The 27,740-nt window shown below is 44.5% G+C and overlaps 1 protein-coding gene and 1 long non-coding RNA gene across 30 annotated transcripts in view; one reads left to right on the top strand and one right to left on the bottom strand.

Annotated features, from left to right (window-relative positions):
• Window positions 1-12,177: 12,177 nt before the first annotated feature.
• LOC134480240 (uncharacterized) lies at window positions 12,178-16,315 on the bottom strand. Its single transcript, XR_015628083.1, has 2 exons — window positions 16,116-16,315; window positions 12,178-12,708 (listed from the first exon to the last, which is right to left on the bottom strand). It is a non-coding gene; the product is annotated as an uncharacterized LOC134480240 (long non-coding RNA).
• A 3-nt stretch (window positions 16,316-16,318) lies between these two features.
• Clasp2 (cytoplasmic linker associated protein 2) overlaps window positions 16,319-27,740 on the top strand; it is a 181,493-nt gene continuing 170,071 nt past the window's right edge. For all 29 annotated transcript variants that reach the window (XM_087560097.1, XM_087560099.1, XM_087560105.1 and 26 more), the window contains exon 1: window positions 16,319-16,748. In XM_087560097.1, the coding sequence (XP_087416223.1) occupies window positions 16,554-16,748 (195 nt within the window). In that variant the 5' untranslated portion in view covers window positions 16,319-16,553. The remainder of the gene's footprint in view (window positions 16,749-27,740) is intronic.

A 27,740-nucleotide genomic window follows, 5' to 3' on the forward strand; every position in this document is an offset into this window, starting at 1 on the left:
GGTAGAGCGCTTACCTAGGAAGCGCAAGGCCCTGGGTTCGGTCCCCAGCTCCGAAAAAAAGAACCAAAAAAAAAAAAAAAGCACCCCAAAATAATTCACCAAAAATAGAAAAATCCTTAAAAAGTAGCCAAAAGAACAAGGAAAGAATCCATGAATTAAAGGAACATTTTTTTTAAAAGGTTGAAATAAAATTCTCCCATGTCCCTCCATGCTAGCTACTCGAACCCTCATGGGAGGGAGGGTTTATTTTGGCTTTGAGAAGAGTAAGGAAGAAAAAACAAAGAAAAGACTAAAAATACAGATGATAACAATGGTACAGTGGACTCTCTGTGTCTTCAGTATTTGTTGTTGTTATTGTTGTTGTTGTTGTTGCTGCTGCTGCTGTTGTTGTTGTTGTTTAGCCGGAAGCCCAGCATGAGTCAGGAACAGTACTTACCCTCCCACCCATCCGCTCCTCTTCAGTCAATCCTGCCCACACAGAGAGAACTCTGTGCTAACAAGTCATCACCCCTTGGCTCTGTGTTTTAGTGACCAGTCTGAGAGTGCCTGCCCAGGGACTCAGTTCTTGACCATATATGGGCACAGTCCCAGCTCCTAGCAGACACATCATCACTCCTCACTGAAACAGCTATAAGAACCCCTTACTTAGCCTAGGTTCACACCGACTGCCCCCTGTGAGAACCCGTGAGCTGCCTCCCAGTAAACCTGCCTTTTTACTCTTCATTTGGCTTCCCTTGGCTTATTGTGTCTTTGGAGAAAGCCCATTAGTTGTCCATTGTTGTTTGTTTGTTTGTTTGTTTTTCAAAACAGGACTTCTCTGTGTGGCCCTGGCTGTTCCGGAGCTCTTTGTAGACTAGGCTGGCCTTGAACTCACAGAGATCATCCTGTCTTTACCTCCTGAAGCATGTGCCAACACACTTGGCACTGCCTCCAGAATCTCCTATGACCCAGGCTAGCCTTGAACTCCTCACGTAGTCAAAGATGAGATTGAACTCCTGACCCTCCAGGCTCCGCCTCCAAAATGCTGGAAGTGATGTTTAGAATTAGTATATCAACTTGTCAGAATCTAGAATCACCCGGGACATGGACCTTTAAGTATACCTGTATAGGGTAATCCTTAAATTTTAAAAATCTGTGTCTGGTTGGTTCAGCAGACGTTGTTTGCTTTTCCAGAAGACCTGGCTGGATTCAGCACCCAGCCCTCACTTGGTGGTTCCTGGGAATCTAATGTCCTCTTCTGGCCTCCATGGGCACTGGACATACAAGTGATACACATATGTACATGCAGACATACATCTTTCTTTCTTTTTTTTTTTTTTTTTTTTTTTTTGGAGCTGGGGACCGAACCCAGGGCCTTGCGCTTGTTAGGCAAGCGCTCTAACATCTTTCTTTGAAAACAGAGGAAGAAAGAACCTATCCATCGTGCTGGGGGAAGGCATAGACAGCAAAAATAGGTGGCCTAGTAATCTGGAAGCAGAACAGGAAGTGGGCCACGCTCCAGAGCCTCAAGGCCTACCCCTACTGACCAACTTCCTCTGCCCAGGGTCAGCCTCTTAACAACATTCTAAAACAACCGCATCAGTTGAAGACACTATTTAAACGCATAAGCAGAGACTAAGGAAGGAGGTTCTGGGGGAGCATTGCGTGGTCACGTTACTACGCACGCGTGGAGACTCTCCCCCCTGGGAACCCAGGGAGCACAGTGATTTGGCTTGGGCAAGTCCTTGGGCAACCCAGATGACCAAGGAAGCTGTGGATGGGCATAGAGCGGGTCCACCTTGTTCCCAGCATGAGGCAACGCCTGGAAACTCTGAGAAGCAGCCGGGCACTTGTGAGCACTGGCAGGTTACAAATGCCACGCCTTACCTATCGCTCTGATTGAGATAATGAAAATGGAATTTCATTTTATTCCTAAGAAGTACAGGGGGTAGCTGCCTTTCCCAGTGTCTTCGATGTACCTGCTCTTCAGACCCGGTGTCCAGACCCTTTTGGATGAGTGACCAGTTCTTTTTTTTTTTTTTTAATTAATTATTTTATTTAAAGTACACTGTCGGTCTCTTCAGATCCACCAGAAGATGGTATCAGGTTCCATTACAGATGGTTGTGAGCCACCATGTGGTTGCTGGGACTTGAACTCAGGACCTCTGGAAGAGCAGTCAGTGCTCTTAACCACTGAGCCATCTCTCCAGCCCTAGTGACCAGTTCTACAAATACAAAAAAGAATTTTTTTCAGATTTTTTCATTACTTATTGTCTGGATTGTCTGTCATTTTACTATTTTTAAATTATTCCTCGGGGCTGAAGAGATGGCTCAGCGTTTAAGAGCACTGGGTGCTCTTCCAAAGGATCCACGGTCAATTCCCAGGAGCCACAGGGAAGCTCAGAACTGTAACTTCCTCCAGGGGATCCGAACCTTCACACAGGCAGACGAAGCACCAATGTGCATAAAATAAAACCTAAGAAAGTATTTTTAAAAATTATCCCTCATCATAACCCAAACGTTTAACTTTTCCCAATATTTTATTTCATTAGAGTTGGAAGACATCTAATATTCAGATTTATTTTAACCACATTTGAAAAGGTGTCATTTGAGCATTATGGTTACATTAGTCAAGTGTTTTATTGGTTGCAAGTGGAAAAAAAAAAACCTCAACTATGTCTGGGGTTGCATAGTTCAGTGGTAAAGTGCATACCTAGGGCCAACTCCATGGCTCAGTGGATAAAGGAGCTTGCTGCCAAAACTGACAACCTGGGTTCGATACCTAGAACCCCCATCACGGAAAGAGAGAACCAACTTTCAATGATGTCCTTTGGTCTTCACACGAACAATATAGCAAATAAATGTCCCCCAACACACGTATATTTGTATACACACATATACATTATGCATAGATATACACATACACATACATGATGCATGCTAGGTTACATCTTTGTGGAATCGATTAGAGAACATTTGCTCACGTTTGGCCCTGGAAATCTGGAGGCTCAGTCTCGAGACACTCGTGCTTGCTCTTTGCGGATCAGGAAAGTCCATTCTCAACAGAGAATTAGGAAAAGCTCTGGAGGAGCAGAGAGACGGCTCAGCAGGTAAGGACACTGGATGCTCGTCCAGAGGACCTCAGCTCCATTCCTGTACTTGGATGGCAGTTGTCCGGAACTCCAGTTCCAGGGGACCCAATGCCCTCTTCTGGCCTCCAGGATATTGCATGCACGCAGTGCACATACATATATACATATATGCAGGGGAAAGACCCACACAAATCGATCCTGGGGGAAAAGTGAGAATAAAAGAGAGAAAGAGAGAGAGAGAGAGAGAGAGAGAGAGAGAGAAGAGAGAGAGAGGCGCCCCATGGGGGGATGGTGAATGGGAGACCAGAGGAACATATTTAGAGGTCACATTCTTGAACTAATCCTAAGGACAAAGGGAATATTGGGCTTTCATAAGTTTGGGGCCTGGCAGGAAGTTTCACATCACATGATTTATTTCAACATAGTGGTGTACATGACCAAGAGCATGTAAGAACCAGGGACTGGTTGGTGTCATACTGTAAGGACTGCTGATAAGCCACCGCACAGACAGCTTCTATCTCCGTCACAGTGAGGGAGCTTCTGGGATTGGCTGATGCCTTCTGGCCTAAAGATGCAGGCTCATATTCTAACAAAGTCTGCCGACTGTCCTTGCCAATGTGAGCACGAAGGGGCTAGATCCCAGCCGCTAGCCGGATGTGGCAGCACGTGCCTGGTATCCCAGCATCCACAGAAGGCTCGAGGATTAGTAGTTCAAAGTCATCCTCTGTTGCATAGCGAGGATGTGCTGTCTAGCCTGTGCTACCTCAGACTCTGTCTGAAAACAGCAAAGCTTAGACACAACCACCACCGCTAGCTTCAAGAGCTCCCTGTCTCGCCGATTTCTTCCTTTGACAATTTGCTAAGTTGAGTCACTTCATTTACAAGGTGCTATTCCAGCCCGGAGCCTTCTGATTTCTATCTAAAGATCTTTCAGCTCTGGGAGTTTCTCAAGGTTTTGTTGCTGTTGTTGCACTCTAGAAAAATTTCCACTCACTGTGAAAACAGACATTTTAAACCGAAAGCATTACTTGCCTTCTTGGGTCATCAGCAAAACTAGGAAAACCAGAGGCGGCTTAGTCGTCTAAAAGACTTATTCTTAGCGAGTAGAATTCCGAGGAAAAGGGTTCCAATCTCCATCCAGCAATCACATAGGCGCGCCTCTGACATGTCCACACATGTCCTGGGCTCACTCCACCTATTTCAGAAGCTGGAGATTCGAGGTCTGTTTCAGGTCTTACTGTGGTGTGGTAAGGAAGAGAAATGGGCTCATGTACGAAACTGCAAATTCCCGAGACCCATTACCTATTTACCAGTCTCCTTCATTGTTACAGTTGACCAGTTGTGATGCAACCATTCAACGATGTATCAGGAAGAAAATCTATGGGATTCTTTCCCTCTAGTCTCTGGCTTTAGGGACTGAGGAGTTAAACCTTCAGGCAGCAACATTCCATTCACCTTGGTAATTCATTGCATCTGGGCCCAACCCCAGTACCCAACCCAGAACTCAGATGGATATAGGAGAGAGGGCATGAGGGATGGCAACGCTAAGGGCCATGGAGACTAAGCACAAGGAGGAGATGGGATTTAAATTGAAGATAGGGTCTTGTTTTTTTTTAGTACTTTTCTACTTGGATTCTTGTTTTTAAGTGTCTTCCTTCTTCCCTCCCTCCCCCCCTCTTTTCTTATTTTGGGGTTCTTGCACCGACTTCTGAGAATCAGTGTCTCTCCCTTCCCCATCTTCCTCTCTGTTATTCTTTTTTCCTTTTTGAGAGCGAGGTCTCATGTTGCCCAGAGCTCCCTCAAATTCACTATACAGCTGAGGAGGGACTTGCCTGGACTCCTGGTCCTTCTGATGCCTGCCCCCTCTTTGGGATTCCGAGGGAACAAAAACATTGAAAAGAGGTACCGGGTCTCACTCGGGAGCCCTGGCTGGCCTACAGGACTTGCTGTGTGCTCCAGGCTGTTTCATAGGATCTTCCTGCCTCTACCTACTGAGCTGATATTACGGATATGCACCACCATGCCTGGCAAACAAAAAGGCTTTTTAAAAAAATTTGGGCTGGAGAGATGGCTCAGCGGTTAAGAGCACCCGACTGCTCTTCCAGAGGTCATGAGTTCGATTCCCAGCAACCACATGGTGGCTCACAACCATCTGTAGGGAGATCCGGTGCCCTCTTCTGGTGTGTCCGAGGACAGCTGCAGTGTACTTATATATAATAAATGAATAAATCTTAAAAAAAAATTTGTCCTTACAAATACCAATTAATTCAAAGAGTTCTAAAAATAGGATTTTTAAGTCCCAGATGAAGGCTTAAGTCTTCTTTGGGAAGTAGGAGCTGGAGGAGGTCAAACTGCTCTACAGAAAAAGAAAACGGAAAGAATTTTATGTATTCACTCTTTTTCACACTGGTTTGTTTATCTGTTCTGAGGGTGAGCCAGGAGCAGCTCTCAAGGGTGGGAGCGGCTGGGTATGGGGCTTGAGGCTAAGGTTGCTTCTGCGGTTCTTACCCCCTGACCGTTCATGGTAGACCACTATCTACTCAGAGCCTTGGGACCATTCTTGGTATGAAAACTATGGGATGGACTGATGATAGGGTAGAGTCAGATTGCTGACTGAAGACCAGGAATCCAGCAGAGGCAGCCAGCGGATCATGAGCCCACAGCTCCACAGGGAGTACATCTCGGCCAGGACTCGAGTTTCCTTCTCCCTGGGGTGGGGGGTGGGGGTGGAATATAAACAGGCCAATCTTAGCTGGATCTGTCCGAAAACTAACCATACCTGGGATGGGAAGTGCACATCACATCTTTGCAAGATGCCTTTATAGAGCAACATCCAATCAAAACACCAGAAAAGTGAACCACACAAAACCCACAAAATTCACGTGTGAGATCTAGAGCAGGAAGATCAAGAGTTCCAGGCCAGTCTGGGGTTACATAGCAGGATCCTGTCATAAAACAAAGCATGGGAGGGTGTCTTAGTTATGGTTTTACTGCTGTGAACAGACACCATGACCAATGCAAGTCTTTTTTTTTTTTTCTTTTTTTTCGGAGCTGGGGACCGAACCCAGGGCCTTGCGCTTGCTAGGCAAGTGCTCTATCGCTGAGCTAAATCCCCAACCCCCAATGCAAGTCTTATAAAGTACATTTAATTGGGGCTGGCTTACAGGTTCAGAGGTTCAGCCCATTATCATCAAGGTGGGGACATGGCAGCATCCAGGCAGGCATGGTGCAGGAGGAGCTGAGAGTTCTACATCTTCATCTGAAGGCTGCTAGTGGAAGACTGGCTTCCAGCAGCTAGGATGAGGGTCTTAAAGCCCACACCCACAGTGACACACCTACTCCAACAAGGCCACACCTACTCCAACAAGGCCACGCCTTCTAGCAGTGCCACCCACTGGGTGGAACGCATAAAAACCCTAACAGAGGGTGTAAAGATACTAGTTGGATCCACTACTATGTAACATTTTTTAAATAACAATTTGCTAAGACAGGGGCCATGCTACAACCACACAGAAAGCTCCTCTAAAAACCTTAATAATTAGTCAGGGATCTAATAAGTGGGTTCATTTAAGTCCCTTCTGCTGCATAGCTGCCCTGAGAACGGCGCTGATCCAAGCTACTATACGCGTATGGTAAAATTGCTGGCTGCAGTTGCATTTCCCATGATGCATAGATCTCTTCTACTTTTTCTGTTAAGCTTCTGGCATTAGCTGGGTGTAGTAGCACACTCTTCCAATCCCAGTATCTGGGAGCCTGAGGCAGGAGGATCTCAAGTGGGAAGTCAGCCTAGGCTATGTAATAACGTCCCCAACCCCCAAAACAAAGCAAAAGAGCACTTCGATGTTAAGGAAAGTGATTATGCAAGATTATTGAGGGCTGGTGACACGGCACAGTGGATACAATGCTCCTGTTTGGGTGTGCTGCTCCCGAGGCCAGGGGAGAATGACAGGTGTCCTGCTACTCTCTCTTATTCCCTTGAGACAGGATCTTTGACTTGATCTGGAGCTTATCCAGGAAGCCCAGCATTTCTTCTGCATGGGACTACACCTAACTTTTTCTTTTTCCATTGGTGTTAGGGATTTGAACTTGTATCCTCTCTCCAGCCCATCTGGGCTCTTTTTTTTTTTTTTTTTTTTTGAGCCAAAATTTTATTTATTCATTTCTTGCATTTGAAGTACTCCTCGATGACTGGGCTCTTCTAATAAGAGCGATTTCAGCCAATTTGCTTTCTCTGTGACCATCCTCCACCCTCTGACCCTTGTGACCACAGTTAGGACAATTAAACATTTTCCTTTGGTCAGGGCATGAATCACACCAGGAGTGCCTCACTATCATGATTTCACGTGACCCCAACCACCTCCTAATATTCATATGGGGCTTTTGGGCTTTGGTGTGAATATGGAGGAAAGGCCTGAGAACTGCCATCTGGTGGTGTGGGCTTCGATCCACATATAAAGGCTTGAGAATCCAACCACCTGTGGTGGAAGTTCAAGTCTGGGTCTAAAGGCCAGAGACCAATGTCAAACGCTTTAAGTGGAGAGCAGATGCTGCCATACTCACTCTCTGTTCTCTTCAGGCCCTCAGCCGATTGGGCGAAGCTCTCCTGTTAGGGAGTAGGGAGAGCAAGGCTTCTTCCTTTACCAATCCCTGGTTTGAACATAAACCCATTTAGGGACGTTATCAGCTACACTTAGAATAAGCACCTGACCTGATAGCTTTGGTACCCTGTGGCCTGATCAAGTTGACACAAAGCAAACTCCACTGGCCCCATTTTATTTCAGGCTTAGCTGTTATACATGTGTGGGTGTGTGATGTGCACTCATATTTTTGTGTGGGTGTCATACCCAAGTGTGCACATGCCTGTGTGTGGAGGCCAGATGCTAGTGTCAGGTGTCTTCAATTGCTTCTGTCTCAGTTTTGAAACAGGGTCTCTGACTGACTGCAAGGCTCAGTGATTTGGCTAGACTGGCTGTTCATCAGGGACTAGGGATTCCCCACCCCACCTTGCAAGCATAGGATTACAGACACAAACCACCGAACTTGCCTTTTACGTGTTATCTGGGAATTGAACTTATGCCCCAGCAAACATACCAACTGGATCCTCTCTCTGACTCTGAGGCATTGTTAAACTTTATGACTCGTGCTTGGTCATATCTTTTTGCTGGTGGGGCCTGTACTTCTAGAATCAAGATGCTCCAATGCATGGATACATTGTTGTTTTTTGAGATAAGATCTGATTGTATACTCTTGGATGCCATGGGGCTCTCTGTGTAGGTCAGGCTGACCTCAAACTCACAGAGATCCCACCTGCCTCAGAGTCCTCGGTGCTGGGATTAAAGGCTGCTGGTATGAGTGCAGCTTTAAACTGCTTTATAATGTATGTAAGATAATCATTAAGTAGATGCCCTGGAAGCTGATAAAGGACTAGATCAATACATGAGTAGGCTACCTTTTATTTTTCCTTTTTTTTTTTTTGAGAAAGCTCTTTTTTTTAAAGTTTATTTATTTTATTTGTATGAGTACACTGTTGCTATCTTTTAGACACACCAGAAGAGGGCTTCGGACCGGTTACAGATGATTGTGAACCACCATGTGGTTGCTGGGAATTGAACTCAGGACCTCAGGAAGAACAGTCAGTGCTCTTAACCGCTGAGCCATCTCCCAGCCCCGAGAAAGCTCTTGAATGTAGCTCAGGGTACCCTCAATCTCTATCTTGGGTTAGCATTTCAAGTGCTGGGATTACCAGCACATGCCACCAGGCCCCGAGAGTACTATTAATGGAACTTCTTACACCCTAGCACTTAGGAGGCAGAGGCAGGTGGATTTCTGAGTGTGAGGCCATGAGTTGGAGGCCAGCCTAGTCTATACAGGGTAACCCTGTCTGAAAAAAACAAAAATAAAACTCATGATATACTCTTGTCTTTCCCGAGTGCTGGGCTTGCAGGTTTATGGCACTGTGCTCAGCAGCAGGTAGGATACACAGTGTTGCAAGCAGTAGAAGCACTAGTTTAGGCAGAGAAGTAACTGCAGTGCTTGGAGAGGTGGTGGCTCAGGTTTGCAGCTCCTTTCAGTTAGACTGAGTGGTCCAGCAACAGGGCCTTGGATCTCCATACCAGGCTGGATGTAAGTTACTCAAATTTTAAAGAGACCCATTTTCCCTAATGACCCTAGCAGAGAAGTCCAAGGGATAAACTAGCTTTGTTTAGAACCAGCTATTAAACAACCACCACGACCACATGGTCAGGACTTACTCATTATTAGAACGTGACCATGTGTCCCCAACATCGTCAGAGAAGAAAGAAGGACTCCGGCTGCCAACATAACCATAAGAATAATCCCCAAAATAACCAGCTCTGTTTTCCTGTGTCAGTAAGAGCTAAAACTGAGGCATTCAGGTCAAACCAAGCAGCTCCCTTACCCTCTTGGCAACCCAATGGAGGGTGGTTTTCTTTTCTTTCTTGTCTTTTGTTTTGCTTTTTTCTTTTCTTTTCTTCTCTTTTTTTTTGAGCCAAAATTTTATTTATTCATTTCTTGCATTTGAAGTACTCCTCGATGACATCCTTGGCCTGAGATGCTTTTTTTCTTTTCTGAGGTGTTTTTTTGTTTTTTTGTTTTTTTGTTTTTTTTTTTTTTCTGGAGCTGAGACCGAACCCAGGGTCTTGTGCTTGCTACCACTGAGCTAAATCCCCAACCGCCTTTTCTGAGTTTTTACTTCATTTTGTTTTGAGGCAGCGTTTCTGTGTGTAACCCTGGCTGTCCTGGAACTCACTTTGTGGAGATCAGGCTGGCACAGAACTCAAGAGATCTGCCTGTCTTTCCCTCTTGAGTGTTGAAATTAAAGATGTGTACCAGCTCTGGATTTTTAAAAATCTCTCTCCCTACCCCCTGCTCCCACCCCCTCTGTGTGTCTGTGTGTGTACATGGTGTGTGTGGAATATGTTCTTTCTAGAAGACAATTAAGGGTGGTAGTCTGCACCTTTCACTTTGTTTCAGAGCAGCCTCTGTTATTTTTCTTTGTGTACACCAGACTAGATGGATTTTATTGCTGTGAAGAGACACCATGACTAAGGCAACTGTTATAAAGGAAAACATTTAATTTGGGGCTGGCTTTCAGTGGCAGAGGTTTAGTCCATTGTGTTATGGTGGGAAACTCAGCAGCATGCAGGCAAACATGTGCTGGAGGAGGAGCTGAGAGTTCTCATCCTGATCCAAAGGCAGCAAGGGGAGAATGTGTGCCACAATGCCATGGAATAGGAGACCTCAAAGCGGGTGTCCACAGTGACATACTTTCTCCTACAAGGCCACACCTACTCCAACAAGGCCACGCCCACTCCAACAAGGCCACGCCTCCTAATAGGGCCAACCCCTATGGGCCAAGCACTCACACCGGAGTCTATAGAGGTACCACAGTGACCCACAAACTTCCGGGATTCCCGTTTCCGTCTTCATCTCCCTATAGGAATGCTGGGACTATGTGCCCACTTGCTGTCCAGCTTTCATGTGTTCTAAGGCTTACTTTTACCCTCTGAGCTCTTTCCTACCCACCACCCATCTTTGGATTTTCAAAAGGCCACATTTACCTTTCGCTACCCTTCCCCGAAAGCACAAAAACAAGTCTTTGCAACAAAGTATTCTGGGACAGAATTGAGCTATTCTGGAATTCTGTCATATATTTGGTTTCATCTCTACATATGCCCATACATTTGTTTCTAGAAAATTCAGTGTGCTAAAGACTTTTCTTTTTAAAAAGGGTCCCACTGTGTAGCCCTGCCCTGCCAGGAACTCACTATGAACACATTAGGCAAGCATTGCCTTCCTCTGCCTACCAAGCTTTCAAGTGCTAGCATTACAGGTGTGCATTACTACACCCAGCTACGATTTATGTTCCTGGAAAATGATTTTTAATATTTATTTTATCAGCTAATGCCTCTATAGACGTCTCCATTACACATTAACAATTGCCAGTAGGGAAGAACTGGTCCCAGCACTTGTTAGCTGTGGTGAGGGAGAGATGCCCCACCCCCATTTGCCACCTGCTGCAGGCCCTGGTGGCTAAGGAGCAGGTGAGCCAGCCCTAAGGGCAGGAGAGCAGAAGTGGCCCCACTCCTTGCTGATTGCAGCATTGGCTGAGGTGGGGCAGTGCTGCTCAATTACCCGAGGCCCAATCCAGGGCTTTGAGTGGCCCACCCAAGCCCTGCCCTCCATTTATGAACTGCTGGAGCTCATGAAGGGACTAGTTCTGCAGATCTAAAGCTGCAGGGTCTCCAGGACACAGGGCAATAGGATATTCAAGAGGTTAAATTAAAAAGAAATTAACAATTGCCTTGTTAATAACATATATTCATCTAAATGTAAGGAGGCTTGGATTATGTATAGTCCTGAATATATATTTAGATGTCATTTTTACAAGAAAACAACTTTTCAGATTGGCAACTTGTTTTCTGTCCTAAACAAATTTGGAAATAACTATCATCTAAAGTGTCACGAAACTAACTTCTTTCCTTCCTTCCTCTTCAATTTCCCAAGGTAATTAACAATCAGTATCAAAGTTTTGAGCAATTTTAAGTTGAGCTGTGTATTTTATTGTGTTTAGTCAGGGTATTCTGTTCTTGAAAAACAGCCACCAGAGTTTCCTTAGACACTTGCATAATTTGATTTAAATGCCACTTTTCTTGTTGTTGTTCCTGAGGAACAGTTCTGGCAATGCAGCCCAGGGTGGCTCAAAAGCTGACTTGTAGCCCAGGATGGTCTCAATTCTCTGATTCTCCCTGATTCAGCCCCCCAAATTCTGACAGTAAAGTTATGTGTCACCATATTGATTTTAAATGCACTTTTTTTTCTCAAATACTCTGCCACTAAGCTAAATTTCTTAAATGTCACATTGTTTTTTATTTTGTGTGTATGAGTTTTTGCCTGCTTGTATGTCTGTGTATTACCCGTGTGTCTAGGGACTGAGAAGGCCAGAAGAGAACAGTGGATACCCCTGGAACTGGAGTTTCTGACAGTTGTGAGCAACAATATGGGTTCTAGGAACTAAACCCAGGTCCTCTGGAAAGGCAGTCAGCACTCAACTGCTGAGCCATCTCTCCAACCCTTAACACACTACTTTTTCATTAATTCATTTATTCACTTTATATCTCAATATCCCCCCCTCCTCTGAGTCCCCCCTCCCACAATTCCTTCCCCTGCCCCTCCTCTTCTCCTCTGAGAGGGAGGAGTCCCCTTCCTGGGTGTCACTCTACCCTGGCATATAAAGTCTCTGCAGGAGTAGGCACATCCAGACAAGCCAGGCCAATTAGGGGACCAGGATCCACGGACAGGTAACAGAGTCAGGGACAGCCCCCGCTCCAGTTGTTGGAGGACCCACACAAAGATCAAGGTGCACATCAACTACATATGTGCGGGTTCTAGGTCTTTGGTTGGTGATTCAGTCTCTGGGAACTTCCAAGGGTACAGGTTAGTTGACTCTGTTGGTCTTCCTGTGGAGTCCTTGTCCTCTTTGGGTCCCTCAATCCTTCCCTTGACTCTTCCACAAGACTCCTCGAGCTCCATTCAATGTTTGGCAGTAGGTCTCTGCATCTGTTTCAGTCAGCTGCTGGGTGAAGCCTCTAAGAAGACAGTTATGCCAGGATCTGGGCTGCAAGCATAGCAGAGTATTGTTAATAATGTTAGAGATTGGCTCTTGCCCATGGGACTGGTCTCAGTTTGGGTATTTTTAAGCATTTCCACAGCAAGGATGAGAACTTAGTAGATTTCTGAAAAACAAACTGTAAAGATGCCACCTCACCGCGTGGACAGGAGACTTCCTGAGAGTCTACAAGGACCGGCCGATCTCATGTTAAAAACTTCCACTTTATGAAAGATCATTTTAAAAACATTTTGTAACAAAAAAAAATCTACAAAGTCCTGTAAATAAAATCCTGTCCCCCTTGCCTGCAAATGAATGTTTTAAGCAGCAGGTTTCCATTTCATTTAGCGGAGCTTTCCGATTAAAATTTACTAAAAAGTTTGAGCTGCACTTTGGCTCGCCTGATTTGCTGTATTGGCTATGTTGCTAGCAGCAGGCGGCCGCACTCTGGACGGCCTAGAACAAGGGTACCATTCATCATCTCTCACATCCCAGCAGGGCAGGAGCTTGAGAGACTCCCCCACTTATTTGGCTCCGGTTCTTTCCTGAGGTGACAGCTAAGACAGCAGCCAAGGCTGTGATTGTCTGAAGGCCACGGGGAGGCTTCAAGGTCATCTGGCTTTCACCAAGAAGCAGCTGTCCTGATTGTCTTGACAGGGCAGCTGGCTTCCTCTCAAGAGACAAGTTGAAGCTATTTCCATAGCCATCTTTCGTTTTCATAGGTCAACTACGCTCACCACAGAGAGCAGTCCTCTCAAGAGCATAGAAATCTACAGGTGAAGATGGGGGGACCATGTTGGAGGCTGATGGGTTATGTTTACTGTTATATTGTATTTTCACGTGGGAACATGCACAGCTCCATGCTTTTGCCATGTCCCCTTCCCCCCTTAATAATGGAATAAAAAAATTGAGAACAAAACAAAATGGAACCTTCAGCCCGGAGTGCAGATTCACCATTTTTAACATTCCTGTTTCTGAAACTGAAATGTTGGGGTTGAGATCTTTTCCTGAAGAGGTGCTTAAAATCTTTCTGTCCAGCAGTTAGCTCAGAATCTTAAAAAAAAAAAAAAAAAATCCAGTAGAGGGTGTTTTTCAACTGAAGGGCTACATGGAGTCCTGCACACCGGCACACAGTGAGAGGGCCAATCCAAACCACTGTTGATGTGGAGATGTGACAAGAGGAGCCCACAGCCCCCAGTGTTTCAACTCAGCGGCTGTTTTGGTTCTGTCATCTTACCAGGCCCTTTCCCGTCCAGGCAAGTGTTCTACCACTGAGTGACATCCCTACTTTTGTCCTCTCCGAGTCATTTTATTGTTATTTCGACAAGAATTCTACTGTGTGGCTACGACACATCTATTTCCTAGAGTGCCAACATCGGTGTTGTTTCCAGTTGGGCTGTGCCAAATCTTGAGTAAGCCACTCCCATTGTTCCCTAATACCCCACCCAGAAGAGAACACAATGCCTTTCTTGGTGGACATTTGTTGAAAACATGACTTCAAACTAGTCGTGTGCTCACTTTTTTCCTAGCTTTTGTATGGAAAATACTCCCATTAGAAAAAAATTTCCTCAGAGTTTCCACTATTTTCACAAATACCTAATAGGCCGGGAAGTCAGTCTCCTGTCTTGTTGAGAATAGACATGTGCTCCTGGGTACATTCTAATGACTGGTCATGACGGGATTCTCAGGTTATCATTTTCTTTCCTAAAATTCCATCCAATCCTTTCATTTCCCTGCACCTTTGTGCTTTTAAAGATTTATGTGTATGGCTATATTTCCTGCGTATCTATATATGCACTGCGTGCATGCCTATTGGCCAAGGAGACTAAAAGAGAATGTTAGATCCCCTAGAACTGGAGTTACAGACAACTATGGCTTGCCATGTCGGTGCTGGGACTCAAGCCTGGGTCTCTGCAAAAACAAGTGCTCTTGACCACTGAGTAATTTCTCTATCTACTGTTTTGTTTTGAGAGAAGATCTCAGTAGCCTAGGCTGGTCTTGAACTCCTGACCGTCCTGCTGCCCATGTGCTAGGATTACAGGAGTGCTCCACCAAGAGAAAGACAGTTCTATATAGCAACATTCAAAGCACCACCTGCATTATTTAAGGAATGGTATTTTAAAAATTAAAAAAAAAACTTTTAAAAATACTTATTTTATGTACTTTTTAATGTGTATGAGCATTTTATATATGTGTGCCATGGGTATGCCTGGTGCCTTTGGAAGTCAAAAAGGGCATTAGATCTTCTGGAATTGTAGGTAGATGGTGGTGAGCTGCCATGTGGATACTGGGAATCGAACCTGGGTCATCTGCAAGAGGAAACCTGATGTCTCTGCTTCCAAGGGCACCCAAACTCAGGTGCATATGGAAATAATTATAAAAACCATGAACAACCCAGATGCCTATTGCTATATGAATGGATCAACAAGCCAGAGTATAATGGGAAATGGTTAAGTATAAAAAAGGTAGAGACCTTAAAGATACACACTTCATGGAATGAAATACCAACATTTTGCTATGAGAAGTTAGACTCAAAGAATACAGCAGCAGATTGAGCCCTACAGATACTGAGATCAGAGTTAAAGAAATTGGGAGTGGGGAAGGAAAGGAAAAAGAACATAGTGTAGAGTTATATAATTTAAAAAAGGGTAAAGTTATATAATTTAAAAAAGGGAAAATTACCCTACCATGTTAGAAATAAATTTAGAATGCAAGACACCGAGGGAGAAGGATCAAGAGTCCCACACTAGTTCACGTTTCTCAGCTAAACCTATTCTCAACAACACTGGGCTGGAGAGAAGGCTCAGCAGTTAAGGACTTGTTGTTTTTGCGGAGAACCCAAGTTCGGTTCCCACTACCCACATCAGGTGGCTAACAGCTGCCTGTAACTCCAGATCTGACCTCCTTTTTTGGCTTCTGTAAGCAAGCACATGTGTGCAAGTGTGCACATGGTGCGCGCGCACACACTCAGGTGCACACATGTACACATAAAATAAAAGTAAATTAATTAATTAATTAACAGCCCCGGCCATCCCAAAATAAAACTCGAGTTTTGTGGTTCAGGCTTGAGAGGTAGGGCCAGAAGTTTAAGATCATCTTCTGCTATAGGGTAAGTTCGTGGACATCCTGTACTATATAAATCCCTATCCAAACAAAATCTGCCTAGGGCAGATTAGAGGCAGTAGGTTAGAGCTGTCTGGGAACTTTCCGGAGTGAGGTTGGGAGGTGAAAGTGAGTCAACAGAAATGTGGATCCATTTGCAAACACTCGGTATCAACTAGAAGAAACAAAGTCTTCCAGGGCGACTGTGTGGGCGGCTGCAGGAAGGGACAGCCAGGCCTTTGCCGAGGAAGAATACGACCCGTGTATTCCGGTTTTAAAAGACGGCAGAGGCGGGGCAGGGAGAGAACAAGTACCAGAAAGTTTTCTTTCAGTCTTGATGATGGAGGCGGGGCGAAACGCCGGAGACGCCGGGATTCCCACAGGGGCTTTCTGGGGTCGCCCACGCGAGTCAACCCACACGGCCCCGACAGCCCAACGCTCTGGTCCTCAGTAACGCTACAGGCCGCAGCCCACGAGGGGCTCGGGCGCGCCGGGAGGCCGGGCGCGTCGCTCTGACGTCACGCGCGCGCTGACGTCGCCGGCAGCCGCAGCCTCTGAAGCGGGGCTGGGACCGGGGGGCGCCGAGTTTGATTAGTTTAGGGGGGCCGTCCCCCGCCGGCCGCCGCGCCCCAGGGAGCGGCGCCTCTGGGTGGCGGGCGCGTCCCGGAGTCTTCACCGCCGCGACTTGGCGGTGCTGCGAGGAAAGTTGGCGGCGGAGGGGCGAGGGCGGCTGAGGGGCGGCGGGCGCGGCCATGGAGCCCCGCGGCGCCGAGTACTTCTGCGCCCAAGTGCTGCAGAAGGACGTGAGCGGCCGGCTGCAGGCGGGCGAGGAGCTGCTGCTTTACCTCGGCGCGCCCGGCGCCATCCCGGACCTGGAGGACGACCCGAGCCGCCTGGCCAAGACAGTGGACGCGCTCACCGGCTGGGTGGGCTCGAGCAACTACCGGGTGAGCGGCGGTGCGAACGGGCGCGCGGCCGGGGCGGGCGGGCGCGCTCCTCGCCTCGGCGCTTTAACTCTGGCGCGCTGCCGCCAGGGTCCGGGATCGCGCTGGCATCGCCCCTCGGCTTGGGGTACGAGGCAGGCGGCGGCTCGGTGACACGTTGCGGTGCTGCTTGGCGCTTCGCAAAGTGGTAACTTGTGGCCAAAGGCTTGAAGACTTTGTAACGTTTGTACACGCCCGTGGGGAACGCCTGCGCTGAGACAGGGCGTTTGGGTACAGCGTGAAGTTGGACAGTCAAGTTCATCTCTTCCGAGTGGTTTCTGTTTTACTTAATCTCCAGTTTCTTTTCTCTCTCCCCGTTCTTCCTCTCCTTTCTCTTTTCCTTTTGGTATCCCTTCTTTTTGCTTCTCTCTCTCCTCCGTCTTTCTCTCCCCCTCTCCCTCTCTTTTCCTCTTTCCCTTCCCCTCCTCCCTCTTTTCTTTCGTAGTCTTTACGTGAAGGTTGTGATCTCCCCAAAACACCGCACCGTTAGCGCGTTAGCGCTTATTTGGGTCCTTCGCATGGAGGGTCCTTCGCTCATCTCATGACATTTATTCACTTTTTCCCCTTAATTGACAGCAGAAAGCCATTAAACGTTCATCTGTTCTCTTGTTTTCACGCACTTGGGGACGAACGCAGATTTGAAACACCATGCAGTGTCAGGTTTACTTGATGCTGCAAACAGAGAGGGAGTGGGGAGGAGTGGGGTGAGGTACAAGGAGTAATGGGTGTCCTGTTGGCATCAGGGAGTTGTTAGGTAGTCACCGATGGAGATTAGTAAATATTCTGTAATTAGCTGGAGTTGATGGCCGTTACTTTTCTTTTTAGTCTTCTGGTGGCAGTATTGCTTTAGAATGCAGGCAGGAACTTCCCCTGGATGGAACCGGTTCTTAGTGATATATCCAGCAAATAGGCTGTACTTTGAAAGTTTTTATCTATAGAGACAAGAAAAACAAACTGTACAGCTAAGCAGACTTAATGATGAGACCTATAGGAGTTGTAGGATGGTTAGACTTACCAAGTTTTAAAATACAGTTTTCCTAGCATATATTATCAACCACATATAATGGGTTTCACTGTGGCATCTTCGTATGTATGTTTAATGTACTTTGTCCACATTCACACTCACTGCTATTTCCTACTCTTGCTGTTTCCATATAGTTCCACTCTACCTTTGTGTCATATATATATATATATATATATATATATATATATATATATATAAATAAAATGAATCAGTAAGCTTAGTTAGGGTTATTTAAAGGAGCATGAGTGAAGGGACCGATACAGGAACAACATGGGCATCTTACTAGTGGCTACATCACTGAAAGAAATGTTTCCCCCATAGATAATGTTTGAGGCCAAATTGGACTATATAATGAGGCCCTGTCTCCAAAAAAAATAAAAAATAAAAAAATAAAAAAATAAAATAAATAAAAGAGAGAGAGAGAGAGAGAGAGAGAGAGAGAGAGAGAGAGAGATGGATGGGGTTTGGGAAAGCTAATATTTACTAAAATACAGGGAGTATTAATTTCTTTTGAAGAAATTAGCTAGCCACCTTACTGTGTAAGTGCACACATGTTTGCTCAGCATGGCTGTTTTGTGCTATGTTGCAGCATTGGCTGTTGTGGGAAGTCAGCCCTTTAGTAATGTTTGCTCACCTTCTTCAGAGAAAGCTGCTGAAGAAGTGGCTTCATTCTCCATACTGACAGTGGATTGCCTTTGAGCCTTTGCCGTCAGATGTTTGTCATAGTGATACCACAGTTTCCAACTCTTCTGTCATCTCCAAGAGTCCTTCCAGGAAATATCTGATGTTCACACGTTTTCTCCATGTTCCTTCCAAGATACCGTAGCATGAGGCCGCTTGAGCAGTTGGCAGCGCCACAGGCCTTATGGCTCAGTCTAAGCACTTTCTGGTAGCGCTGTTCATTAGTCTTTATTTCTGGTGCATGAATGAGTCACCCGTCTTCCTTAGGTCAGTTCCTTGGCTCTGCCATTAGATGCCACGCCTTCTTCTCTACTCAAGGACACTCATCACTCAGTTTTCTCTCTTTCAGAAATTTTAGCATAAAACCTTTTCTAATGTTTGTTAGAGACATTCTATTCTTTTTTTTTAAAGTTTATTTTATTTATTTTATGTATGAGTGCTCTGCTGCATGTGTACCTGCATGTCAGAAGAGGGCATCAGATCCTTGTATAGATGACTATGAACCACCATCTGCGAATTGAACTCAGGACCTCTGGAAGAACAGCCAGTACTTTTTTTTTTTTTTTTTTTTTTAGATTTTATTTTATTTATTATATATATAAGTACACTGTAGCTGTCTTCAGATACACCAGAAGAGGGCATCAGATCTCTTTACAGATGGTTGTGAGCCACCATGTGGTTGCTGGGAATTGAACTCATGACCTCTGGAAGAGCAGTCGGGTGCTTTTTTTTTTTTTTTTTTTTTTTTTTTGGTTCTTTTTTTTGGAGCTGGGGACCGAACCCAGGGCCTTGCGCTTCCTAGGTAAGCGCTCTACCACTGAGCTAAATCCCCAGCCCCCAGTCGGGTGCTCTTAATCGCTGAGCCATCTCTCCAGCCCCGCAGCCAGTACTCTTAACCACTGAGCCATCCCTCCAGCCCTGAGGCATTCTATTCTAATGAGCCTGTTGTTTGGGTTTTCTTTGTTCACTTACTTAGTGATACAAGCTCTCATTTTTCACTATGTAGCCCTGGCTAGCATGGGACTCACTGTCAGGGTTGACGGGACACAAGTTTTTAGAATTTTTAAATATTCATAGCTATCATGTTTCTAGTTTAATTTTTTTCTTTGGTTCTTTTTTTTCGGAGCTGGGGACCGAACCCAGGGCCTTGCGCTTCCTAGGTAAGCGCTCTACCACTGAGCTAAATCCCCAGCCTCTAGTTTAATTTTTTTAAGATTTATTTATTTTATGTATATGAGCACACTGTAGCTGTCTTCAGACACACCAGAAGAGGGCATCAGATCCCATTACAGATGGTTTTGAGCCACCATGTGGTTGCTGGAAATTGAATTCAGGACCTCTGGAAGAGCAGCCTGTGCTCTTAACCTCTGAGCCATCTCTCCAGCCCTCACAGCTAGAGTATAATTAGTATGGTGTTAAGACAAAGTTGAAAGCCACTGGATATACAGACGTACAGGGTTTATTTTGTTTATTTTTTTGAGACAGGTTTTCATAGGGCTTAGGCTGGCCTCAAACTTACTACATCTAAGGTCATGTGATCCTATTTTAAATGTGGTAGGGTTTATATGAGGAACAGTCCTTTAATCCTTAGTGGGAAAGGAAAGGAATAGCAGAAGAAGCCCTTGGTAGCAAGGGCTGGCTTGGTAGCAGTGACAGTGCTGTGTTTTTTTTTTTTTTTTTTCTGTTTCTTTTTCTTTCCTCCTCACCTTCCTCCTTTTCCTCTTCCTCACCTTCCTCCTCTCTCTTTTTTTTTTTTTTTTTTTTTTTGAGACAGGATGTGGTGGTTTGAATGAGAATGTCCCTTAGGCTAATATATTTGAGTACTTGAGTACTCCATCTCCAGTTGGTAGACTATTGAGGAAGGATTAGGAGGGGTAGAGGTGTGTGTGTGTGTCCGTGTGTTTGTGTGTCTGTGTGTCCTTGTTGGAGCAGGTGTGTCACTGAGGGTGGGCTTTGATGTTTCACAAACCCATACCAGCCCTAGTTTTCAGGTCAGGATACAAGCCCTCAGCACCATGCCTATCTGCTTCCTGCTCTGATGTTCATAGACTAATCTTCTGAAACTGTAAGCAAGCCTTTAAGTAAATGCTTTCTTCTATAAATTGCTTTGGCTGTGGTTTTTCTTCATAACTGTAGTAACTAAGACACAGGTCTCTGTAGCCCTGGCTGGTCAGGAACTCACAGATCTAACAGTTTGAGTTCTGGAGTTAGAGGTGTGTACCACCAGCTAACCATTTGACATGTAATTTGTGGTAGGTCCAGGGGGACTTTGTTTTGGGTTGGTGTGAGGCTTGAGAGGAACAGTAATTAGGGATGCTACCTTCTTTTTTTTTTTTTTTTTTTTTTTGGTTCTTTTTCTCAGAGCTGGGGACCGAACCCAGGGCCTTGCGCTTCCTAGGCAAGCGCTCTACCACTGAGCTAAATCCCCAACCCCGGGATGCTACCTTCTTGAGCAGTAGGCTAGGCATGCTGCCTGCTGAGTTTGGTTGTGACTAGGTTATGTTGGAAAGATGTTTGGTATCAAGGTTAAAATGTTGAGATGATTGGGGTCTCAGATCTGGTTGGAGAAGTCATAACTAGAGACTTAAGCTCTCATGGGAGTAGTACATGTGTGATACATATACTTTGGTATTTGAGTGTCGTCAAAAGCCTTGTAGATTTTGTAGCAATATTATGTTAATACGGTTTCCTTCTTCCATATTGTTAAAATGAGAAACACCACTTAAAAGCAGCCCTTGTGAGTCTTGGGGTCTGTCTTAAGGGCTAAGTTTGCATGATATCATTTACTCTCTAGGATGGCTTTAGGAAGTCTGCATTCTTACTTTCCTCTTGTAGAAAAGATGACCTAAGAAGTGTTTTGACTCGGGTCAGAGCCCTGGTAAATTAGCAGAACTGGAATGTTCTGTTTTTATCTTTTTGTACTTCTTAAGGATTAACAACATTACATTTGCCTATAAACAACAGTAAATTGACTGAAAATAGCAACTTGTAATAGTAACCTTTATTCTCCTGAAGTAACTGCTGTCTCTGAGACTCACTGCCTCTGTCTGCTAACTTAGGACTACTCCTGTAAGCTTCTAAGCTCTGGACAGTCTTACGTAGCCCTAGAGTGAATTGAGCCTCTTTCTGAACTTGCCGCCTGATTCAACTCAGCTGAGCTGTTGTGGCTCAAACTCTCCACACTAACTGGTTCAATCTAGCCTGTCCCTTCCCCCTTTTTCCCACCCCCCCTTCCCTATTTTTGCTCTGCTTGACTTCAAAATAACTCCAGCAATATTTTCTAATCTTCTGGCTCCTTCTCATTCTCTGGCTTGTTCTGTCTTCACCTGTGTCTACTTTGTTCTCCCTCTGTATCCTGGCCCTCTGTCTGGTAAAGCTGCCTCCTTTGTCTTCTCTGCACAGCTCCCTTAAGTAGCTTCCTTTTCCTCTCCTCTTGGGAGAGTTGGGCATTGCCTACTTTGTCAAATCTTTCTCTGTTTTGTCACTTTGTTTGCCACTCAGTTAAACAACACTTTAACGTGAGTGCTTCCTTCTACAAACTAATTTTACCTTCATTGTCTGGGATTAAAGGTGTGTACTAAGAGCAGAGCCACACCATAACTAGAAACAGTTGTTTTTTTTTTTCAGTAAGTAACACAGTCTCATTATGATCAAATATCCTGCATCAACAACTAGCATTTACAGTGAATGCATACTGCTAGGCTTACGCATGTGCTAGTAATTTTTTAATTCTGGGTATCCAAGATCACAGCCTATTTGCCATTTGTGTGTGCAGGTCTAGGTGCACACTTGTGCCCCAGTCCACATGTAGAGGCCAAAGAATAACTTACAAGAGACAGTTTCCTCCTTTTTACCATGTGGGTCCTCGGGATCAAACTCATGTTGCCAGTACCTGACCCAATGGTCACTGAACCATCTTGCTTGCACCGTTTGGCTTTCCTATACCACCCATTAATATTATATTACCTAAGTCCCACTTCCTGTTAAATACCACCTTCTTTTTTTTTTTTTTTTTTTTTTTTTGGTTCTTTTTTTCGGAGCTGGGGACCGAACCCAGGGCCTTGCGCTTCCTAGGTAAGCGCTCTACCACTGAGCTAAATCCCCAGCCCCAAATATCACGTTCTTAAAATATACCTGTTTTATTATATTTTCCTGAGAGAGAGTATGGGTACATGTGTATGGAGTGTCAGAGACAGCTTGTAGGAGTCAGCTTCTACCATGTGGGCTCTGGGGATGAATTCAGGGTGTCAGGCTTTGTGACAGGTGCCTCTACCTGCTATGCCATTTTATTATTCCAAGTGTGGGCATTTGGTTAAGAGAAAGGAGACAAGGTTTTTCTCTCATACTGTTTTGTTTGTTCTTAATTACCTGATGGGCAGGATGACCATCCAGGTTGTTTTAGCTTCTTTTCTTTTCTTATTTTTTTTTAAAGATTTATTTATTATATACAAGTACACTGTAGCGGTCTTCAGACACACCAGAAGAGGGCATCAGATCTCATTACACATGGTTGTGAGCCACCATGTGGTTACTGGGAATTGAACTCAGGACCTCTGCAAGAACAGTCAGTGCTCTTAACCACGGAGCTTCTTTATTACTTTTAACATTGTCTCTTTATGTTGCCAGTCTGGTCATATACCTGTGAAACTTTGTCCTGAATGATTTTCAGTATAGCCCAGAACATTTTGAATCTTCCTGCCTCAAGCTCCTGTGTGCTGGGCTACAGAGCCTGGCTTAATGTCCCCCTTTAATGCTCCTTTTACAATTCTCTCTCTCTCTCTCTGTGTGTGTGTGTGTGTGTGTGTGTGTGTGTGTGTGTGTGTGTGTGTGTAATATAGTTTATTTAGGACATGGAAAGTGGGGTTGGGAAGGAAGGGAGGAGGGGAGGGGAGGGGAGGAGAGGAGAGTTCGGAACAAGTGAAGAGAGGGGCGAAGGGGAAGGGAGAAAGGACTCAGGGAGAGAAGGGCAGAGAGTAGGAGAGCTCCTTTTACAGTTCTGAAATGACATATTTGGTATCAAGTACTTCATTCAAAAAAGATTCTTGTAATATCCTAACTACCATAAAGGAAACAAACATAATTTTGTTAAGAGAAAAATGTGTAGTTTCTCCATAATATTAAAAAGGGATTGGTTCTAGAGCTCTCCTTCCCTTGGATACCAAACATGCTTGGGTCCGTTACATAAGGATGTGTATGCCTATACATATCCTCCAATGTACTTGAAATTACTTCCAGAATTTTCCATCTAATGTCAGTTGAATCTGAGAATGCAGAACCTGTGGGTATGGAAGCCTGATGGTATCCAAATGTACCACCAGTCTGACTAACCAAGAAGATATAACAGTAGTCATGGCTGCAGCCGAACATGTCATTGCTGGAATGCCACCACAGCAGTTCAGACCATTACAGATGAGTGGTTGTTAGTGTCTCAGATGCTGAAAGTGATGATGTTATTGGCAAACTTTATTTCTCCAGTATACCTGGACTTAGAAGTTTGACTAGTTGGGCTGGGGAAATGGTTCAGTGGCTAAACTTAGCTTGCCATGGAATCCCTAGATCCCACATAGAGACTGATGGTGGAAAGCAGGTGCCTGTAACCCTAGTACTTCTGTAGGAGATGGAAGGAGGCGCTAAGTGAATTCCTGGCTAGCTGGCTAGCTCGCCCAAGAGTACACATAGGCAAAACAAGAAGACACCCTGTTTCCAACAAGGTGGATGTCAAAACCAACACTTGTGATTATTAGCTGTTCCATACATATAGATGTATTGTACCTGTGTGCCCCACCCTATACACATACACACATGAAAAACTGGCTTGACCACCCCATGGGACTTTCATGTCATTAAGACCTCCTTTATATTGCTTTGAAAACGAGAGATGGTTTCTAGCAGCACCATTGTTTAGGGTAGCCTTGAATTTGTCATCTCTTACCTCCACTCAAAAATGGTAGGGTCCTAGGCGTATGTGCATTACACTTGGCTTCACTGACTCCTCCATCTCTGTCTGTTCCATTTAGCTTTGGTCTTTCTAAGTAGCCTTGGCTGTTGTGGAACTTGGCTATGTAGACCAGGCTGGCTGGAAGTTGTAGAAATTTGCCTGCCTCTGCCTCTTGAGTCCTGGAATTAAAGGTGTGTACCACTATGCCCAACTTCATTAAGTGTTTAACTCTATTGCTTTCTCTCTTTACTTTTTTTTAGATTTTTTAAAAAATTTTGTTTTATGTTTATGAGTGTCTCACCTGCATGCATGTCTACCATATACATGTTGAGTGCTCTTGGAGGTCAGAACAAGGTATTGGATTCCCTGGAACAGCAGTTATAGATGACTGTGAGGCACCATGTGGGTGCTGGGAGTGAACCTGGGTCTTTTGCAAGAACAAGTGCTCCTAAGCACTGAACATCTCTCAAGGCCCATTCTTTCTCAATTCTCACCTCCCTCTTCATGCCTGCCTTACGGTCCCTTCAGTAAAACACAGTACTGGCTAACTCCACTCTTTCAGTCCTGAACCAGTGCTACCGCAGATCAGTGGGGAACCTCTTCAACTGGCTTAATTTACGTTGCTGAACTCTGGTGGCCCCTGGCACTCACATTATATCTTCTGAGTTCACTCATTTATACCTTTCTCTCCTCAGAGCACACCAGTGTTCTTCCCTCTGCTGGCTCTGTGGTTCCCTCTGCTTCATTCATTTCACTTGTGTGGGCTCATTTGCCTGCCACTTACTCTATAAGATTCTTTCACTAATCTTCTTAGAATTTATCATTTTTCTTAGATTTTTCAATTTTAAAAAAATTCTATGAGCTTTTTTCCAGCAAGAGGAGCATTGTGGGTGTGTGTCCTTTATGAACAACACGTTTTCTTCCTTAGTGGAAGACCATCCATGATTATGAATTAAGCTTACATGATAGCTACAGGTCAAAAACTCTTGTCTGGTTTGCCAATGTCACAGGTAAAGTTCTCAGTTGTGAATCTTAAATCAGGTGTGATCATTACTATTTTACTGTGGGGAACCTCCTGGTCTCACAAGCACGGAGATGGGACAGAGTCAGAAGAAAGGGGAAGAGAAACTGATGGCCTCTGGAAACTCTTTCTTACTGTTCTGTGCTAATCAATGATGGTTTCTTTTCTCTGCAATGCTAATTAACATTGGTTTCTTTTTTTCTGTTGCTTAAGGAACTCACTTGACAGGCTTGGACTCGTTAACTCTTCATGAACCAGTGAGAAAGTAAAAGAAGAAAAAGAAAATTCATCTACAGACACACACACACACACACACACACACACACACACACACACACACACGTGTTCTGGTCGGGTCCCACCACCTGTCTCATCAGCTTTACAAGTGTTCATGCATACTTACATACACACACATATAGCTATACATGTATGTATATACACATATACATACATACATACAAACATACATACACATATATACATTTGGATGGGTGGCACAGAGCCCTCCAAGCCACACACACATTAGGTGGGTAGATGGGGCAGAGCCCCAGAAGCCACCACCTTATTGTTTCTCTCGCCTCTTACACCTTCTCAGGCAGAAATTCTTTAGAAGCTGCCTCATAGAGAAGATGTTACACACAAGGGGAGTTACAGAAGGATGTTGATAGTTAAGTTCAAAGCATGTTCCATTCTGTAAGCTCATTATAGGTTCAGCAATAGCTTCACACGGCCTTGATTTATCATGGTGCAAACCTGTGGCTTCATCCATGGACCTGACCTAGAAAGAATGTTTTTCTTTGATCACAAATTTGTCCCAAGTCTATTCCTCTTTTTAGTGTAATTGTGAAAACTTGTATTTCTTATTATGCAGCCTTTACTTACTAGTCTATGAGGAATGGACACATTCTATTTTTGATTCTGACTTTATTATATATTTATGGCAAAACAACTAAAAATTATCTCCAAAAACTTTCTAAAACTATTTAAATAAAATCGGTAATTCTATAAAATCATTGATTAAACATCATTAATTCATGAAAGTTCATCTTCATGTTGATCTGCAGGAAATCTGCCCAATAGGGTGGGCTAATGCCCAGGAATCATTAGATTGTGATAGGGAAAGGGATAGCAACAGTAAGAAGCCATCCTGAGATAAAATATCTGAAGGCCTGCAAGTCAGAGCTTACCTGTCACAGGCCATGCACAAATGGTGGGCCATCTCCAAAACATGTTTTTGCCTAGATGGCTCCTGACATTTTATATAGTTCTTTAGCTCTGTAGTTGACTGACATTTCTGTCAAAAAAAATTTTTTTTTTATTTCATGTGTGTGTGCACACACACACTAACGGATCATCATGTCCTGAGGTCAGAGGAATACTTTAAAGAATCATTTCTATTTCCACTATTGGTTCTGGGGATTGAACCAGTGCTTGGCTAGAAGTATTTTTACCCACTGAGCCCTCTAGCAAGCCTTTGACTGACATTCTGATCTAACCTATTTAAAAGATTATACATTCTACTGAACTGAAACTAGAGCTACGATGACTATAGCATGTTCATTTGTTAATACCAGTGTCGGACGTCGAAGCATTTGGGATGCAGATGGGAGGAGAAAGGGAGAGAAAGATTGATAAGGAAAACAGGGAGATGATCCTGGATACTGAATCTTCTCAGGATAATAGCATTCATTAAATTTGTAATTAAAACTAAAGCGTGAAGATGCTGCTGTGTATCCAGGCTAACTAGATCTTACAGTCTTCCTGCGTTAGCCTGCTATATGCTAGGATTGCAGGCTCCTGCTGCCAGGTCTGGCTTTTTAAAAGTTAAATAGTTGTGTGTGTGTGTGTCTCTGAGTGTGCCATGCTTGTGGAGGTCAGGGGACAGCCCGTAGGAGTTAGTTCTCTACTGGGCTGTATGGTTAAGGGATTGAACTCAGGTTGTCGGTCTTGATTGTAAGTACCTGTTGAACCATCTCCCCAGTTCCTGTCCTGACTTATTTTAAATCTTAGTTTTATGATTTAAGAACACACCAAAATAAAAGCCTTAAAAGTTGGCTTTAATTGATGGATTTAAAAATAGTTCTTGATTTTTGTTTGTTGCAGTTTGTGTTTAGAGTAAGGTCGGAGTAGTCTTGTCAGTGTGTTTATGTTCCTAACTGGGTCTAAATCCGCTTGTTCTGTTTCCAAGAGCAGGGTGTAGCGAAGTGGTACTGCACCTGCATAGATGCATAAAGGCCCTGCCCTTCTGCAAAAAATAAAATAAATAAAATGGACTATTTTTGTGAACCTTAA

Source organism: Rattus norvegicus, chromosome 8, assembly GCF_021556685.1.
Source record: "Rattus norvegicus strain SHRSP/BbbUtx chromosome 8, alternate assembly SHRSP_T2T, whole genome shotgun sequence".
Classification (NCBI taxonomy): Eukaryota; Metazoa; Chordata; class Mammalia; order Rodentia; family Muridae; genus Rattus; species Rattus norvegicus.